Genomic DNA, 16,844 nt, shown 5'->3' with positions numbered 1-16,844 from the left:
TTTTAAAGGTCCTGAGAAGTCCTGCAGTAGAGAAATCTGCTTGCGATTGTTTAACAGACTGGTTCCCAGTTGACCCATGAATGATTTTATCACGTAACATTGATCAACACATCTCAGAGCGCACTCTACTATATTCTATTCTGGCCACATCTGTTTTTATTTGGTTTCTCTTATGAACATCCTACTTCATACCTCCCCTGGTGAACACGCAAGGGGACATCTTGTTCTTCCTTCCCTAGTTAAGGGCATAAGATTGATCACATGTGCCATGTTGAGATATGGAAAATCTGGCCTCAAGGGGACAGCAGGGATCAGCAAACTTTTTCTTCAAAGGGCCAGATAGGTGGCCTTGCAAGCTCTGTGGTCTCCATTGCAGCTACTCAGATCTGCTGTTTTAGTGTGAAAATAGCCATCGACAAAACATCAAAGAATAAGCCTGGCTATGTTCCTATAGAAATTTATATAAAAGCCAGGAGCCATAGCTTGTTGACACATTTTGTGAAAGAATGCCTCTTTCCAACACAGGAAAAAGCAGAATGGGTCCTCCACAAACTGAAGGCGCCTTCATCGGGCTTCCCTGTCCTGTGTATCTTGGTGGATCTTGAGTAAACCTTTCATGCTATAGCAAAACCCAAAAAAGCCAGAGATGTTCTTAGAGACCAGATTCCTGAGTTCTGATTTTGTTCTTTTTTTCTCTCTCTCTCTCTTTTCTTCTGGTGAGCTCGTTCTATTGTCCTGTTCATGACTCTACAGCTTACATGGTTTAAGATGAAGGGCTCTATTAAATGTGTTTTATGCAGGTGCGAACTGCAGGGTTAAAGTCTTATGGAGTTAAGTTAAATCACAGAGATTATGTCAGTCGCTGGACACATAGTGATAACAGTCAGCCATGGAAAGTAGTTGGCTGTAGTAGCTGTGAAGCTGGTTAAGAATATGAACTCAGAGCCAGACTGCCTGCCTGCGAATCCTAGCTCTGCCCCTCATTAGTTGTGTCACCCTTGGCAGGTCTCTAAACCTCCCTGAACTTCCATTTCCTCATTGGCAAATTGGAGATAATAACCTTATAGGGTTGTTGTGAGAATTGAATTAATTAATATATGTAAAGGTCTTAGAACAACGCCTGGAAGATAGAAATTGCTATGCAAGTGTTACCTATTATTATTATAGGTTATTTAATTTAATCTGCAGAACATCCCATTTTCCAGATTGGCTTCTATAAGTTGCCCAAGATTGCACAGCTAAGAAATAGGGCAGAATCAGGTTTCAAAGTCAGCTCTGTGTAATGACAAAGCCCAGGATATTTCCACTCAGGCACATTCCCTGATGGATTTAAGTCATTCAACAGTATCTTTTAGGAGTTCTCTCTTTTATCTTCCCCTCTGATTCCCAGGTCCGTTCCCATCCTCTGTACCTGAACCCATGGCAGACATAATTAATCAATCACAGCACTCCTTTCTTTCTTTCTTTCTTTCTTTCTTTCTTTCTTTCTTTCTTTCTTTCTTTTCTTTCTCTTTTCTCTCCTTTCTTTCTTTTCTTTCTTTCTTTTTCTTACTGAGTCTTGTGATGGCTTTAGATTCCTTCTCAATTTAGCAATACCCAAAGCACCTACCAACTGATTAGAGTTGGCATGTGAAATAAAACCTAGGGGCTCCGCTTTTTGCAATATTTTTCTGGAGTCCTTCCCACTTCTGCCTTTCTTCCACAGCAGGGCTAATCCCCTTAGCCACTGCCAGGTCTTAAAACATTCTTTCCAGACTTGGCTACAGGCCCAAACTCTTTGGCATCTGGTAAAACAGCTCCCTATGCAAGGTCTTCAGGGGCCTGTTTTTAAACTTAACGGACACTTCTCAGGTCCAGACCAATTCCCTCAGCTCTCCTTTTCTTCCCAGTCACAAGCCCTATGACCTCAGCCTTCTTTTCTCCCCTCTTTGAAGCTGCCACCATCCAGTACCTTCCTAGGGAATTCCTCTAACGCTGGCTTTGAGGTGATTCCCCAGCTCTGTCTTTCTTGCTGTCTTCAAGACAAGCCTACAGGCTCTTTAATGCTACGTGCTTGACTGTTTATTACTACAGGGAAACCACAACACGGAAGTCACTCAGCCTAGGAAAGTTGATAAGGGTACAGAGGACACAGTTCTGGGGCTCCTTGATGTGTGATGGGAAGAGAGAAGCAGGTAAGAAAACCAGAGTCTTGTGCTTTTATTCCTGGAGTGGGACCATCTGTCTCCTCCTTCTGTCTTTCTTCCTTAGTGAAGGTATGCTGACCCCTTTCTTCCTGGGATTGAAGAGCAGAACAAGAGCCTCTTTCTCTTTCTTCCTCTCTCCTGTTTCTCACTCATTCATTCCGCACACATTCACTGAGGCTCACAGAGGTGGGTAAGCCACAGTCCCTTTCTTAAGTCATTTCCTGATCTAGTGGAGGAGACAGGCACACCCATGATGCTAGAACACAGTGTTCTGAGTGCAGGGATACGGACGGGAGTGGTGATTAGGGGAACGTCAAGGCAGGGCAATCAGGAGAGACTTCCTGAAGGAGGTGATGCCTGAAGCGGATCTTTAAAGCACAAGGAACAATTTACTGGGGAAAGAGGAGGAAGGGAAAGGGTGTTCCTTCCTCTGCCTGTTCCTTCCAGGCAGAGGGAACAGCAGGAACTCAAGTCCAGAGGCAAAAAAGCATAGACTTGGGTGTGGAGGACCGTGGAGGGCTGGAGGCTAACCTTCAAGTGGTTCAGCTTGGACAGACGGCATAGCACGGAGGACCTACAGGCATCGTAAGCTCCAACCTTAACCTTTCGGTAGTGGGGTTCTAATGAAGGGCTTTAGGCAAGAAAGGGGCACTCAGAATTGTGTTGCAAATCGTCAGAAGAAATCTACAAGACAACTGGCTTGTCTTCTTCAAGAAAATTGAGGTCATGAAAACTAAAAAGGCAGTGTGGGTGGGGTGGGACTGATCAAGAGTAAAAGAAACTGAAGTCATGACAATGAAACTATCAAAGATGATGTTGGGATAATGGGGGAAATTTGAATGTGGACTGCTTATTGGATGTTTTAAAATTATCGTTATTTTATTTTTCCTGAGTGTGATAATGGCATTGTGGTTATATAGGAGGATGTCCTTGTTCTTCAGATGTGAAGTAATTAGGGGTGAATGTCATGATGTGTATAGATAGATAGATAGATAGATAGATAGATATCAGAGAGAGAAAGAGAAATAAGAAATAAAGCAAATATTGCAGCATGTAAGCAATTGGCGAATCTGGCGTAGGGTATATGAGAATTCATTCTTTCAACTTTTTGGTAGACTTGAAATATTTTAGTTGATAAGAAGAAAAGGAAAATTGAACATAAAATTAAAGATACTCAAAATACATGTATATTTCAAATTAATTTACTGTACTTATCAAACAACAAAAATAGTCACTCTGGCAGCTGTGCCAAAGCTAGACTGGCAAAGGAGAGGGAGCAGAAATTCTAAGGCAGGAGGGCCGGGCGGGAAGCTGCTGCAGAGTCAGCGAGCGAGTGAGATGAGGCAGGTTAGAAAGGAGAGGGGATGGGGGACCGGCCCGGTGGCGCAGCAGTTAAGTTTGCACGTTCGCTTCTCAGCAGCCCGGGGTTCGCCGGTTCAGATCCCGGGTGAGGACATGGCACCGCTTGGCAAAAGCCATGCCGTGGTAGGCATCCCACATATAAAGTAGAGGAAGATGGGAACGGATGTTAGCTCGGGGCCAGGCTTCCTCGGCAAAAAGAGGACGACTGGCAGTAGTTAGCTCAGGGCTAATCTTCCTCAAAAAACAAAAAGAAAGAAAGGAAGGAGAGGGACTGAAGAAATACTTGGGAGGTGACCTCGTAGGAGGCAGTGATTGACTGAGGGATTAGGAGGGAGAAGTTGAAGAGGAGGTTCAGAGGACACTGGAGGAGGAGCTTCTCTGGGGGAGGTGCTGGTTTCAGTTGTGAAATCCGAGGTTGGATGTGCTTGGGCAATGTCCTAGAGGAGAGGGTCAGATAGTCATTCCTTCAGTCTGGAAGTATTTGTGAGGGTTTATATCGCCAGGTGCTTGTGCTGGGCATCTGGCAATGGACAAAACAGACCAAAAGCCCTGCCTTCATGGAGTTTATAATCTGTCATTGAGAGCACAGATGATAAACCAGTAGCAAAATAGGCTGCCTGTTGGGTGCTGGTAATTGCTGAGGAGAAGTATTCTATGTATTGTTGGGGTTCGGGGCTTTTGACTCAGAGTCTGAGGGAGGTAAAGGAGTGAGCCACGTGAATATCTGGAAGGAATTTTCCAGGTGGAGGGAACAGCATGCCGGGTGGAGGGAACAGTGAATGTAAAAGGCTCTGAGTCAAAAGAATGTCTGGCAAGGAGGCTCGTGTGGTCGTGTGAGATCCTGCAGGACACTGTAAGGACTTCGGCTTTTACTCTGGGAGAGACAGGGAGGCCTTAGAACGTTTTGAACAGAAAATAACATAATATGACTCATATTTTAACAGGCTCCCTCTGGCTGCTTTGTTGAAAATCAGCTAAAAGGAGACAAAGGCAGAATAATCCAGTCAACGGATGACGGTGATCAGGCCAGCATAGAGGCAGGGCAGGTGGTGAAAATTCTGGATATATTTTGAAGGTGGAACTGACAGGATTTGTTGTCCATCTGTGTATGGAGAACGAGAGACACAGAGGGGTCGAGGATAACTCCAAGTTCATTTTGCCAGAGCAATTAGAAAAATGGAGTCTCCATTAATGGAGCTGGGAAGATTATGGGAGTGCCTGTTTTGGGGGAAATATCAGGAGCTCGGTTTTGGATAGGTGGATGTCTTCAAGTGGAGATGCCAAGTGGGCAGGTGACTTTAGGAATCTGGGGTTTATGTCAGAGGTCTGAGCTGGGGAGAGTTATGTGGGAGTTGTCAGAGTGTGAATGGTATTTAAAGCTATGAGATGGGTTGAGACCTCTTAAGGAGAAAGTTTAGAGAGAGAAGAGAAGAAATCAAGCACTGACTGCCGAGGTGTTCCAACGTTTAGAAGTTCAGGAGATAGAGGGAACCAGCGAAAGTGACTGAGAATGAGCAGTGAGAAAGGTGGCAGAAAAGCCGGCGAGTGTGGAGTCCTCCAGGCCACGTGTAAGAAGTGTGCAAAGGAGCAGAGAGCTGGCAGGTGGTCTGCACCACCCGGGCACCTGGCCTTGGCCCTGCATGGGAGTGAATCCTGCGGTGCATTTCCTTGCGGGCAGGAACCGTGTTAACCCAGAAGATGCTCTCCCAGGCTCTGCCCCAGACATTCCCGTTGCTCTTGGCCCCAGGTCTCTGCCTCTTATTCTTTGCATTCTTAAGCTGTCCCTCCCTCCATTCCCGCCAGCTCTTGCCCCTGACTTCCTCCATCAGTTTCCTACCTCTTGACAATTCCGCTCCCTGTACCAAATCCCCAAGGTCAGCTCCTGTCTAGGAGCTGCAGGCATTTCTCGAGCACTTGCTTAATCTATTAGAATGCTTTTGACTACAAGTGCCAGAAACACCAATTTACAGCAGCTTAGACAGGACATGCCACCATCAGAGATGAGATGAAATTGTAACGAGGGAGAGAAGGATGCCAATCAGGCATGCCGATCTTTATACAATTTCACTTTTTTAAATTAAATAAAATAGGCTTTCTTTTGGAAGTACATCCTTCTCAAGGAACCCACTCCTGCCTTGTATTCTAAAAGTGGCTTAGAAGCTTTCCTACAGGAATCTTCTTCAGAAATTTCCCTCCTTGGTTCACCACTGCTGTGCCTTGTAATTAGATGTGTCGTTGTCAGTTTCCTGAAACCTCTTGTGTCATCTTAAAGAAATTTTAGAGTTGGCAGCATGCTGGACAGGGGAAATACGAGCCCACTTCTCAGAGGAGTCAGCACTTACTATTTCTCTGCTTCTGGCATGATTTCAGTAGTTATGGCAGCCCGGCACCCAGGGGCAAGCAGATCAACCTTGCCTGTGAGCTGTGAAACCTCATCAGTGCACAGTGACATCTGTCACCTGCTTCCTGGGGTAGCCAAGTTGGCCCTTCAAGAGCTTCAGCACCTTGTGGTTAAAAAGCATAGGCTTTGAAGTCAGAGAGCCCTAATTTCAAATCTCTGCTCTGCCATTTCCTAGCTGTGTCATTTTGAGCAAGTTACTGAACCTCTCTGAGCCACAGTTTCCTCATTCGAAATGGAGATAGTAATAGATCCACCTGAAAAGTGTTGTAAAGATTAAAGGAGATAATGTATCTAAATGGTCAGCATAGAGCTGGGTGCAAATTAAGCTTTCAGTAAATGGTAGCTATTGTTATTATCTAGACCCAGCAAGCTTCTCCCCGTGTGTCCCCACCATTCTGCCCACAGGGAATGTGTTTGTAAGGGCTCTTGTTTGCAAGAAACTGAACCTCATTTCAAAGCAATTTAAGGAAAAAAAGGGGAATTTCTTGCCATGGCTAACTGGGACACCCAGGGAAGAGGTGACATCAGAGACTCGAGCTCAAATCCTTCCGCTCTTCCCCTCATTCCCTCCTGTGTACTAGATGGCCTTCCTTCATGGCAGGGGTGGGGGGAGGGCATGGGGGCATGCGGCCAAAGACCATTCTAGGCTTACATCATCTCGAAAAGTTAGCTGAATGCTTGCCATCTAAAATCGTAAATAGATAAGCAGTACCTGAAACCAATCGCAAAAGGACCCTAAGTAATGTGCTGTTTCAACACGATTCTTTCCCTGGTACAGAGGCGGATGCAATCAGCTCCTGGGTATAGAGTGTATATCCTGGGACAATAAAAGGGACATTGTAGCTGGTCTTCACAGTGAATCAAAGACTTGAATCAGATTCCTGTTGACGCATTTCCCTAGACCACTGCCAGCAAGCCCTCACAATTCTTTGTTTCACGAAGAAGCTTGGTACTCTGACATCCCCTCTGTCTTGATTGCCTCCCGCAGGCTGTCTCTCTGTCGTGTGGCCAGTTTCTAAAGGTTATTATATTCCCTGTTTGCCGACTGCTGCCTCCAATCAAACGTCAAGTTCAGAAGTCCCTTTGAAGGACCATAATGAAGAAGGATCAACTTAATTTTAAAATAAACTTTGAGTTTTCAACACAAATTGTTATTTATAGAGAATTAACTTTTTTAAAAAAAAAAAAGATAAAGGATGTCGGTTTCCAGCATCTGGGCTGATTGGCAAAATGCCACAAAGAAGTGAATGAACATATAAATGGGACAAACTTGAATTTAAAATTTTCAGACTAAAATGAATTTTATCAAGTTCTCTTCTAATACTTAAAGTTAATTTTTTCATCAAACCTGCCCTGCTGTCCTCTGCTTCTCTTCGTGCCCGCTGCTTCTTCTAATGAATGTGTCAGGTGCTGTAATAAGCACATAGGTAAGCTGTGAACTGGGACAACCAGGAGGCAGAGTTGTTACAGGTGTATTTTAAGAACAGGGAGTTCGTTAGCTTTCTTGGACTTGAGGGCACAAATATTGTGCAAAGGTGGGATTTGAATGTGGGGAAATGTTTGGTTGAAACTTTTTCACGATGTTATCAGTCCTTGTCTTGCCTCCTTAAGCCTGGTGCCACTTTGAGAACATTGCTGAATCTTTATTTGATGATATAAGTCACTTTTTAGTGACTGATGGCTATCCGGATTTATAATTCTCCTGGGAGAAAGTATTGGAGAGAATCCAAAACCTGGGTTGAGCCCTCTCTCCCTTCTTTGGGACACACTTAATCCTCTATATTAAAACTCCTTGACAGATCTCAAGTCTCCCTTTGGACACCCTGAAATTGGAATGAAATATTAAAGAAAAAATCAGTCAATGGAGGGGCTGACCCCGTGGCCGAGTGGTTAAGTTCGCGTGCTCTGCTGCAGGTGGCCCAGTGTTTCGTCAGTTCGAATCCTGGGCACAGACATGGCACTGCTCATCAAGCCATGCTGAGGCGGTGTCCCACATGCCACAGCTAGAAGGACCCACAACTAAGAATATACAATTATGTACCAGGGGGCTTTGAGGAAAAAAAGGAAAAAAAATAAAATCTTTAAAAAAAAAATCAATCAATGGAAAGGACCATCTTCTCAACAAATGGTCCTTGAACAACTGGATATCCAAATGCTAAAAAAATGGACTTTAACCTATGACTCATGCTATATGCAAAAACTAACTCAAAATGTCAGTGTAAAATATAAAACTACGAAATTCTCAGAAGAAAACATAGAATAAACTCATCAAGGGTTAGGCAAAAAGTTTTTAGATATTGCACCAAATGCATGATCCATAAAAGAAAAAAATTGATGAATTTGACATTATCAAAATTAAAAATTTTTGCTCTGCAAAATTCATTGTTAAGAGAATGAAAAGACAAGCCATGTACTGGGGGAAAGTATTTGAAAATCACATATCCAACAAAAGATCTGTATCTAGAATATGTAAAGAACTCACACAATTCAAAAATAAGAAAATGACCCAAATAAAAAATAGGCAAAAGATTTACACAGATGCTTCACTGTGTAAACCTGTAGTCAGGGTTCTCCAGGGAAACAGAACCAACAGGACATATATGTATGTCAAACAGATTTGTTATAAGGAATTGGCTCATGTGATTATGGAGACCCACCAGACCCAAGATCTACAGGGTGAGACAGCAAGCTGGAGACTCAAGAGAGCCAGTAGTGTGGTTCCTGTCTGAGTCTGAAGGTCTGAGAACCAGGAGAAGTGATGGTGAAGATCCAGTCTGATGGCTGGCAGGCTTGAGATCCAGGAAGGGCATATGTTTTAGTTTGAGTTGAAGGTAGGAAAAAGCCAACGTCCCAGTTCAAAGGCAGTCAGGCCGGAGAAATTCTCTTACTCAGGGAAAGGTCAGCCTTTTTGTTCTATTCAGAACTTCAACTAGTTGGATGAGGCCCACCCACATTAGAGAGGTCAATCTTCTTTATTTAGTTTACCAAATTAATGTTAATCTCATCCAAAAACAGCCTCACGGAAACACCCAGAATAATGTTTGACCAAATATCTGGGAACCCCTGACCCAATCAAGTTGACACCTAAAATTGACTATCATAACCATACACAGATGGCAAATAAACACATAAAAAGATGCTCAACATCAGTAGTCATTAGGGAAGTGCAAATTAAAACCACAGTGAAATACACCTATCAGAAAAGCTAAAATAAAAAGTACTGACAATACCAACCACCGACAAGAGTGCAGAGCAACTGGAATTCTCTTAGATTCCTGGTAGGAATGCAAAGTGATACAGCCACTTAGGAAAACAGATTGACGGTTTCTTATAAAGTTAAACACACGTCTACCAAATGGCCCAGCAATCCCACTTCTAAGTGTTTACTGTAGAGAAGTGAAAACTTAAAATCACACAAAAACCTATAAACAAGCGTTTACAGAGGCTTTATTCATAATCACAAAACACTGGAAACAACTCAGATGTCCTTCAATGGGTAAATACATAAATAAACTGTGGTACATCCTTCCAATGGAACATTATTCAGCAATAAACAGGAACAGTCTATTGATAGGCTCAGCAGCGAGTATGAACCCCAAATGAATCATGCTAAGCAGAAGAAGAGAATCTCAAAAGATTGTATACCATGTGATTCCATTTATGTGACATGCTGGAAATGGTAAAGCTACAGGGACAGAGGACAGATCCGTGGCTGCCAGGGGCTATGTGTTGGGCAGGGTCTGCTTACAAAAGGGCAGCACAAGAGAATCCTTTGGGGGTGTTGGAATTGCTCTATGTCCCATTTGTTGTGATTATTACAAGAATTTATACATGTGTTAAAATTAATTGAATGATACAACCCAAAAAGTGAATTCTACTATATGTAAATATTTAAACATTTAAAAGTCAACAAGTCAAAATTTGAAGCTTACCTGATAATATGCCTTTAATAAATTATGTGTCACCAAAAGGAAGCCTATTTAAGAAAAATTAAAATAAAACAGGTATCCCGAATATTTATGATACAGCAACATTTGTGTTTCCTGAGGTGAAGCACTCTTTCTAATTGTGGAAGTTTGGAATAGGAAATTTGTGGAAATCCAGGAGACCGCAAGGAAATTACCTTGTCAGCATGTATCAAATGTCTTGGCAGAAAAATAGTTCTCATAAGGCCAGTTCTTCATTCTCTGAAGAAACAACCAGCCTCTTCTGTTAAAAGAAGTTGTTCCTAGAATACATCTAGTTGATAGCCCTTTGGAATTTGCCCTGAATTTGTCACATGCAAAACCAAGGGCTCTGGGTAAAAAGTAAAAAATTGGCTTGGTAGAATATGAGAAGGGTTGATGACATGACAGCAACTCTTGTTGCTAATCAGAATATATTGCATTGCATGCATGTGTGTGTGTGCGTGTGTGTGTGAGTGTGTGTGCGTGTGTATTTAGAATCTCCTGTACTTAACTGTTTGTTTTATTACCTATTTAATGATACGTTCACGTGGTTCTGTAGGTGCCAAGGCTTCTGGTTATTAGAATATGCCAGTCGGGTGCCCATTTTAATTGATCGATGCCGAGGGCCATATTGGTTATTAAATAAGTTCAATATAAGCCGTGTACGAATATCAAGTGAGGAATCTCGCTCTGTTTTGTCTCCTGGCCCTTCCGTTGTTTTCTGTAACCTGCACCATTCGAGGCAGGGGACTTTTCAACATTGGTCTAGATGAAGTTGCAAAGAGGTGGGTATTTTAGTTACTTCCAACAGTGTACAGCAATGCAACACAGGGAAATCTTAGCCCCGATCTGTCTGTGACATCCCTCCAGCTTTCCTCTGAGGGCTTTATCTTCCCCTTGTGCCCCTCACATCTGGCAGTCACGCTGAGAGTCAGCCCCCCCCCACCCCCCACCCCCCCCCCCGATGTTTGCCCCGGACCACTTCCTTACCCTGTGACGTGTGGAGGCCCCTGCAGCATCACACCGTATGCCCCAGGCTATGAAAGGCCTCAAGACAAACCTGGCAAATCTTCCAGTTTTTCCAGCAGTTGTTCTAGATAGTAAACGTTTAAAACATCACTTTTCTGTGACACCTTAACCCGGATGTCAATTGGGTCTCCCTAGCCTGGGGGTTCTAACCTTTAACCTGGGATGCGCAGAACACCAAAGTGCCCATGGATACATTTAAAAAGATTTCATGTACTTAGCTGAGAAAAAATTATGCCTTTATTTTCACTAACCTGCAACTGAAATCGAGCATTTCCTTCGATTGTGAATGTCGGCAGCAAATCACAAAAGTAACTTCAGTCTCCATGACTTCATCACCAGCAGAGATCAGATTATTTCATATCACATTACAGTGGTCACAGATATCTCACATTTTTTTTTTAAGCTCATTACTACTTCGTTACAGTAACTATTAAACCTGCTGATAATTCTTATTACTTGAGAAAGAAGCATATATATTGCTATATCACAAATTTGGGTTTTCCCCCCAATATTCTGGATGGCTTTCTTTTCTTTAAAATTTTGTAATTGGTTGTCTTTATAATATATTTTTTAAGCTTTTAAAAGCATTATTCTGGGAGGAGGTCTATGGGCTTCACCAGACTTCCAAGATATTTATATCACAAAAAAGCTTAAGATTCCTGCCATCTGCTATGGATTTGGAGATTCAAATAAAATTAACTCACCTTTCCCCCATCCAGTATCCCCTCCGAAAGTCCTACAAATTCCTGATGGCTTGCATTCCATTTCCAGTGCCCACGGAACTTTCTGTCTCAGTTGCTTCTCTCCCCAGTCCTGGGTGTTCAAAATGGGGAACATGGTCTCCTTCTCTTAATTTCCCTCAAACACGTTGACACATCGTGTCTTTAGATCCAGAGGGAAAAGTAGGTGGAGACTAGAAGGGGCCAAGAATGGTGGAAGACTGGGAACTGAGTATTGGACATCCCAGTTCTTGAAACGTCTCTGAGGCTCACCTGCCACGGGGAAAGAAGTTCTCAGGGGCGAGTGGCAGCCCCTGCTGCTGAGTCTTTCTCCTCCTCACATAACGTTCCTGGGCTGCTGCCAAACCCCAGGATCCCAGTTCATCATTTACTCAGACCCATTTAAGATTTTCCTGCTCTCATCTCTGCCCATCCCATCTAAGCACAGAAGACTTTGATTTCTAAACAAAGAGTTTTCTCCCTGAGGGGAACTCTGCTGGCAATGAAAGGAACTATTATTTTTCTTACCTTCCTGCACACTTTACACGAATTTGAAGGTAAAGCAAGAAACTTGTAAGACATTTTGAGCTCATTGTGGATGCCTTTGAGTGTTCCCTCTCCTTTAACATCAGAATTCCTGTGGGAGTGTTTGAAAACATTGCTTTAGGACTTTAATGAAGACAAAAACTGATGGAGGGGATTATATGTGTTTAAAGTAAAATCCAAACTCCATTACGATGTCTCCAGCCTCTTCAGGCCAGTCCCTCCCTTAGTCTACTGCATTCCAGCCACATTGACCTTCTTGCAGTACTTAGAATACTCAGAGCTCCTTTCAGCCACAGGGCCTTTGCACCTGCTGTTGCCTTTGCCCAGGAGGCTCTTCTGCATTCTCTCCACTGCCTTCAGATGCCATCTTCTCAGTGAGGCTTTTCCTGATTTCTCTTCCTGCTGCCCTCCCCACCTCTGTTGATCTTTATCCCAGCACCTCTGTTGTTTCCTTCATATCACCATATCTAATTATTTTATTGGTTACATTTTAATATCTGTTTTCCCCACTGGACTGAAAGCTCCATGGTGATGGGGGCCAGGATTGATTGGTTCATTGGTGCATCCCCAGCACACAGCACAGGGCTGAGCTTTTAGTAGGATCGAATTAAGTACTTACTGAATGAATGAGTGAATTGAGCGTAAGGTGCACCCCTCACAGGAGTGATTCTGTTTCCAAAAGGGATTTCTGAAGATCTAAAAGATTCCTTATCAAAGGAATGAAGTTATGATAGCAGAGATAGGCATAGGGTTGATCTTTTAGATCAAGGAGAGCTTCTTCTGTGACATTTCTTCCAGTTAGAGCATCTGATCTGCCAACTCAGAGGGCTGACGGGACTCTTTTTGGAGAAGGGAAAAAAAACTGAAGAGAAAAGATGACCTCTGGGGAGCCCTTTGTATGGTTTGAACAGCCAGAGAAATCAGTTTGAAGAAGCGAGCTATATTCAAGAAATATTTAGTTTCTAAAATTCTAGGTTCACAACAGCAAAGAAATATTGCTCAGTTTACCACGTATTAGAAAGTCAAAGACCTAGTCCTTGAAAATTGTATGATGACTTTTGGGTTGATTGTCTTTTAAACAAAATTTTATTCTTTAATTCACAGGTTGCAGTTTTTATCCCCGTGAACACACATGGCTTTGTTACGAAAAAGTAAGATTACAACTTTTGAAAATCATGATTAAAAATAGATACTTTGCAGGACTGTTTTGATGCTGTCTTGGCTTTTTTTGAAATCTCTGATTTTCATGGATAGTTTTCCCACAGATAATTCTTGGCATCGTCACGTCAGAATGATTCCCATGCAAAGTTGCTATGGATTTTGTTTAGAGGTGGATTTATCACGAGAGGGGTCATGCATTTCTACAAAACTTGCAAATATAATTTATTTTCTCATTTAAATATTCATGTATTCCTGTCTGATTTAGCATTTGTAATTTTGTATTCTTATTCTTAAAGAGCCACCTCAAATTATATAATGTTCAGAACCCACTGAAACCTGGATTTGCCCCGATTGTAGAAACAGTTTATGAATCTGGGGAAAAACTTGATAACCTAATTGTGTTACTGTTACCCTCAGGGCAGAGTTGCCTGATGCAGCGGATGAAAAGACAAGATATCCAGTTAGATTAATTTCAGATAAACTATGAGTAATTTTTTAGTATAAGTTTATCCCAACTATTGCATGGAACATAATACTAAGAAAAGTGTCAGATGGTAACAGACATCGGGCTGCTTCCCTGAACTGGCTGTGGCAGGTGAATGTAAATCAGCTGTATTGATAAACTATAGAACTTTGCCCGTTATTTTCTGCTTCTCTGTAGTTTCATTTTAAACTGAGTCTAGTACCTGGTTGTCTCTGGATGAATCTGATAATCTAGAAAGGCAGAGAAGAGCTGGATGTCAGTAAGGTAGAATCATTGAACCTCAGAATGTAGCTGTGGAAGGCATCTGTGGAGACGGCCCGCCTCCTTCCTTTCACAAATGTGAAGACATAGGCCCAGGGACCAGAAAATAGATCCATATGAGGCTGATAAATGTAAATATCTTGGTGCGCAAAAATAATAAATAGTACACAACAATTGTAAAGTCTTTATTGGGCCTGCATTGCCTTTGTTAATTCTCAAAACACCCCCGTGAAGTAATGATTATTATTACAGTCCCCATTTAGCAGATGAGCAAACTGAGGCTTAGGAACATTAAGTAACCTGTCCAAGGCCACACATCTAGGAGGTGGAAGAAACAGGTTTGGAGTCATTTCAAATCCCAGCCCTTTCCCCTTCGACCAATGTCTTCCATACTTCAGGCATTTGTGCACCGCAGATGGCAGTGGCCACAGGCGGCAATGTGCCACCTTCTCAATTTTTCACCAACTGTGTTCATTCTGTCCTATGCATGACTTACTATTTTCTTTACATTGACTCATTTTAAACATTCTAAGTGTACTTTATAATAGAAAGTGTATATTCTTACTGTAAATAGAGTAACAGTTATCTCCTATCATAAAAAGAAGGTGATTGTACGTCTATACATGATTAGAATAATGTTATTCAATTCTGAGTAGCTTGTTTCTGCCTGCCTGCATGTGAAATTCGGACTGATTCCTCACACTGTGATTTAATGTTACTTAATGCTATGAACATGAACCTCCTAAGTCATCTCCTGTACAACCAGTGGTCTTTGCTCCCTACCTAGGAAAACACTGTTCTACACCATTCTACTTCTCACTAGGTCCCAAGGGCAAAGGTCACTGTTCTGGAACAGATGGTCCTAGAGGCTTAGAACTAGAAGAGGTATTGGGGTCTTCTAACCTCTTATGCAGGGCAAGAATCTTCTGTATGTCACCCTTGACCAGTGGTTGAGTTAACCAGAAGCAGCTGTGTTATAAAGGCTAAGAACACGTACCCATCATAAGCAGTGGCTCATCACACAAAACGTTCATCACGGAAGTGGCTCCAAAGGCAGCATCATATAGTCATTAAGGTGGTGGCCTCTGCCATCAGCCTGCCTGGGTTTAGCCCGGGATATTCCTTAAACTACATCAGTGTATCCTTGAGCATCCACAATATGTCAGGTCAACTCTTTACTCCACATGCTACGTGCTTAAAGAAAGGTCCCAGCCCACCATTCCTGTGTGTGTCAGGGAAGGCACCTGCTCACTGGCTATTCTAAACTTCCCACGATTTCACCTTGGTGGGTTAAACTGGAACACGTTTCTATTTTCATTTCAGTTAATCAAGTGTTGCTGTTCCTTCTCATTGTGACCCTCTGTGGGATTCTGTACAAGAAAGTTCAAAAAGGGACTGTGCTCAGGAATGAAACAGGTACGCTAAATGAATAAGCCAGTCACAAAAAGACAGCTACGGTATGATCCCACTTATACGAGGCACTTAGTCACGATCATAAAGACAGAAAGCGTAATGGTGGTTGAATGGCTGGAGCGAGGGGAAAAGGGGGATTACTATTTAATGGGTATAGAGTTCCGGTTTTACACAGGGAAAAGAGTTATGGGGATGGATGGTGGTGATGGTGGTACAACAGTGTGAAGGTATTCAATACCTCTGAACTGTGTGCTTAAAAAGGGCTGAGATGGTAAATTTTATGTTATGTATTGTACCACAATAAAAAAGAATGAAGCAGGTAAGCAGGAATGTAATCTATCAAGATGGGAGACTAGGAATGTGGTTTAAATGTGTTCCTTTGAGTCCTTTCAGTAGGTTGGGTTCAGAGACAAACAAAAATTGGATCAGCTCCAGAGACCTGCTTGTAGCATATCCACTGAAGGCTAACTTTTGAGTTGTGTTCTAGAATGATCTCTGCTACTGAACTTTAGCACCTATACGAATCACATGGAGGGCTTGTAAAAACACAATACTGGCACCAGGTTTTGAGTCCATAGTTTTGGTGTGGGGCCTGAGAATTTGCATTTCCAATAAGCTCCCAGTTGATGCTGATGCCGTTGGTTCGTGGACCACACGTTGAGTGGCCTGCTCCACCTGCATCTCTTTGGAATCTCTCAACAATTTTGCTTATGAAAATTGCCTCTCTCTGTTCTCCCTGCTGGTCCCTTCCCCCCAGCACACAAACAGCATCATAACTCTCAACTTAGAAAAAGACCCTTCCTTGGCTCTATTTCCCCTTCCCCTTGCACTGAGGACTTCCCTCCTCAGGCCTGAATTGCTCCAGATGGCACCTTCACAACCTCCAAACACGCAGAGCCAACCCACGCAAAAATTAACAGGCACTGGTAGTGTGTTTATTATACTTTTAATTTATTTACTTTTTATATTAGTCAAGCAAATATACTCATTTATGAAAAATACAGAAGAGAAAAATATTACCCGTAGCTGTATCAGCCAAAGACAAATGCAGTTAATATTTTGATGCATTACGTATATTAATTCCACACTTTTTTTTCTTAAAGATTTTATTTTTCCTTTTTCTCCCCAAATGCCCCTAGCACATAGTTGTATATTTTAGTTGTGGGTCCCTCTAGTTGTGGCATGAGGGACGCCGCCTCAGTGTGGCCTGACGAGCGGTGCCCTGTCTGCGCCCAGGATCTGAACTTGCAAAACCGTGGGCCACCGAAGTGGAGCGCGAACTTAACCACTCAGCCACCGGCCGGCCCCCTCCGCACTTTTTTTTAAGCCAGAGAC

The 16,844-nt window shown here is 42.7% G+C and overlaps 1 protein-coding gene across 3 annotated transcripts in view; it reads left to right on the top strand.

The window, feature by feature from the left end:
- Window positions 1-16,844, top strand: part of GLT8D2 (glycosyltransferase 8 domain containing 2) — a 38,055-nt gene that overhangs the window by 1,878 nt on the left and 19,333 nt on the right. The window contains exons 2-4 of one of the 3 annotated variants that reach the window (XM_070507174.1): window positions 2,074-2,174; window positions 13,295-13,341; window positions 15,420-15,512. The exons of 1 other annotated variant lie outside the window; for it this stretch is intronic. In XM_070507174.1, the coding sequence (XP_070363275.1) occupies window positions 13,323-13,341; window positions 15,420-15,512 (112 nt within the window). In that variant the 5' untranslated portion in view covers window positions 2,074-2,174; window positions 13,295-13,322. The remainder of the gene's footprint in view (window positions 1-2,073; window positions 2,175-13,294; window positions 13,342-15,419; window positions 15,513-16,844) is intronic. One more of the 3 variants, XM_044746081.2, reaches the window with a different exon arrangement.

The sequence above is a fragment of the Equus asinus genome, chromosome 4 (assembly GCF_041296235.1).
Source record: "Equus asinus isolate D_3611 breed Donkey chromosome 4, EquAss-T2T_v2, whole genome shotgun sequence".
Classification (NCBI taxonomy): domain Eukaryota; kingdom Metazoa; phylum Chordata; class Mammalia; order Perissodactyla; family Equidae; genus Equus; species Equus asinus.
This window is presented reverse-complemented; position numbering and strand designations above follow the sequence as displayed.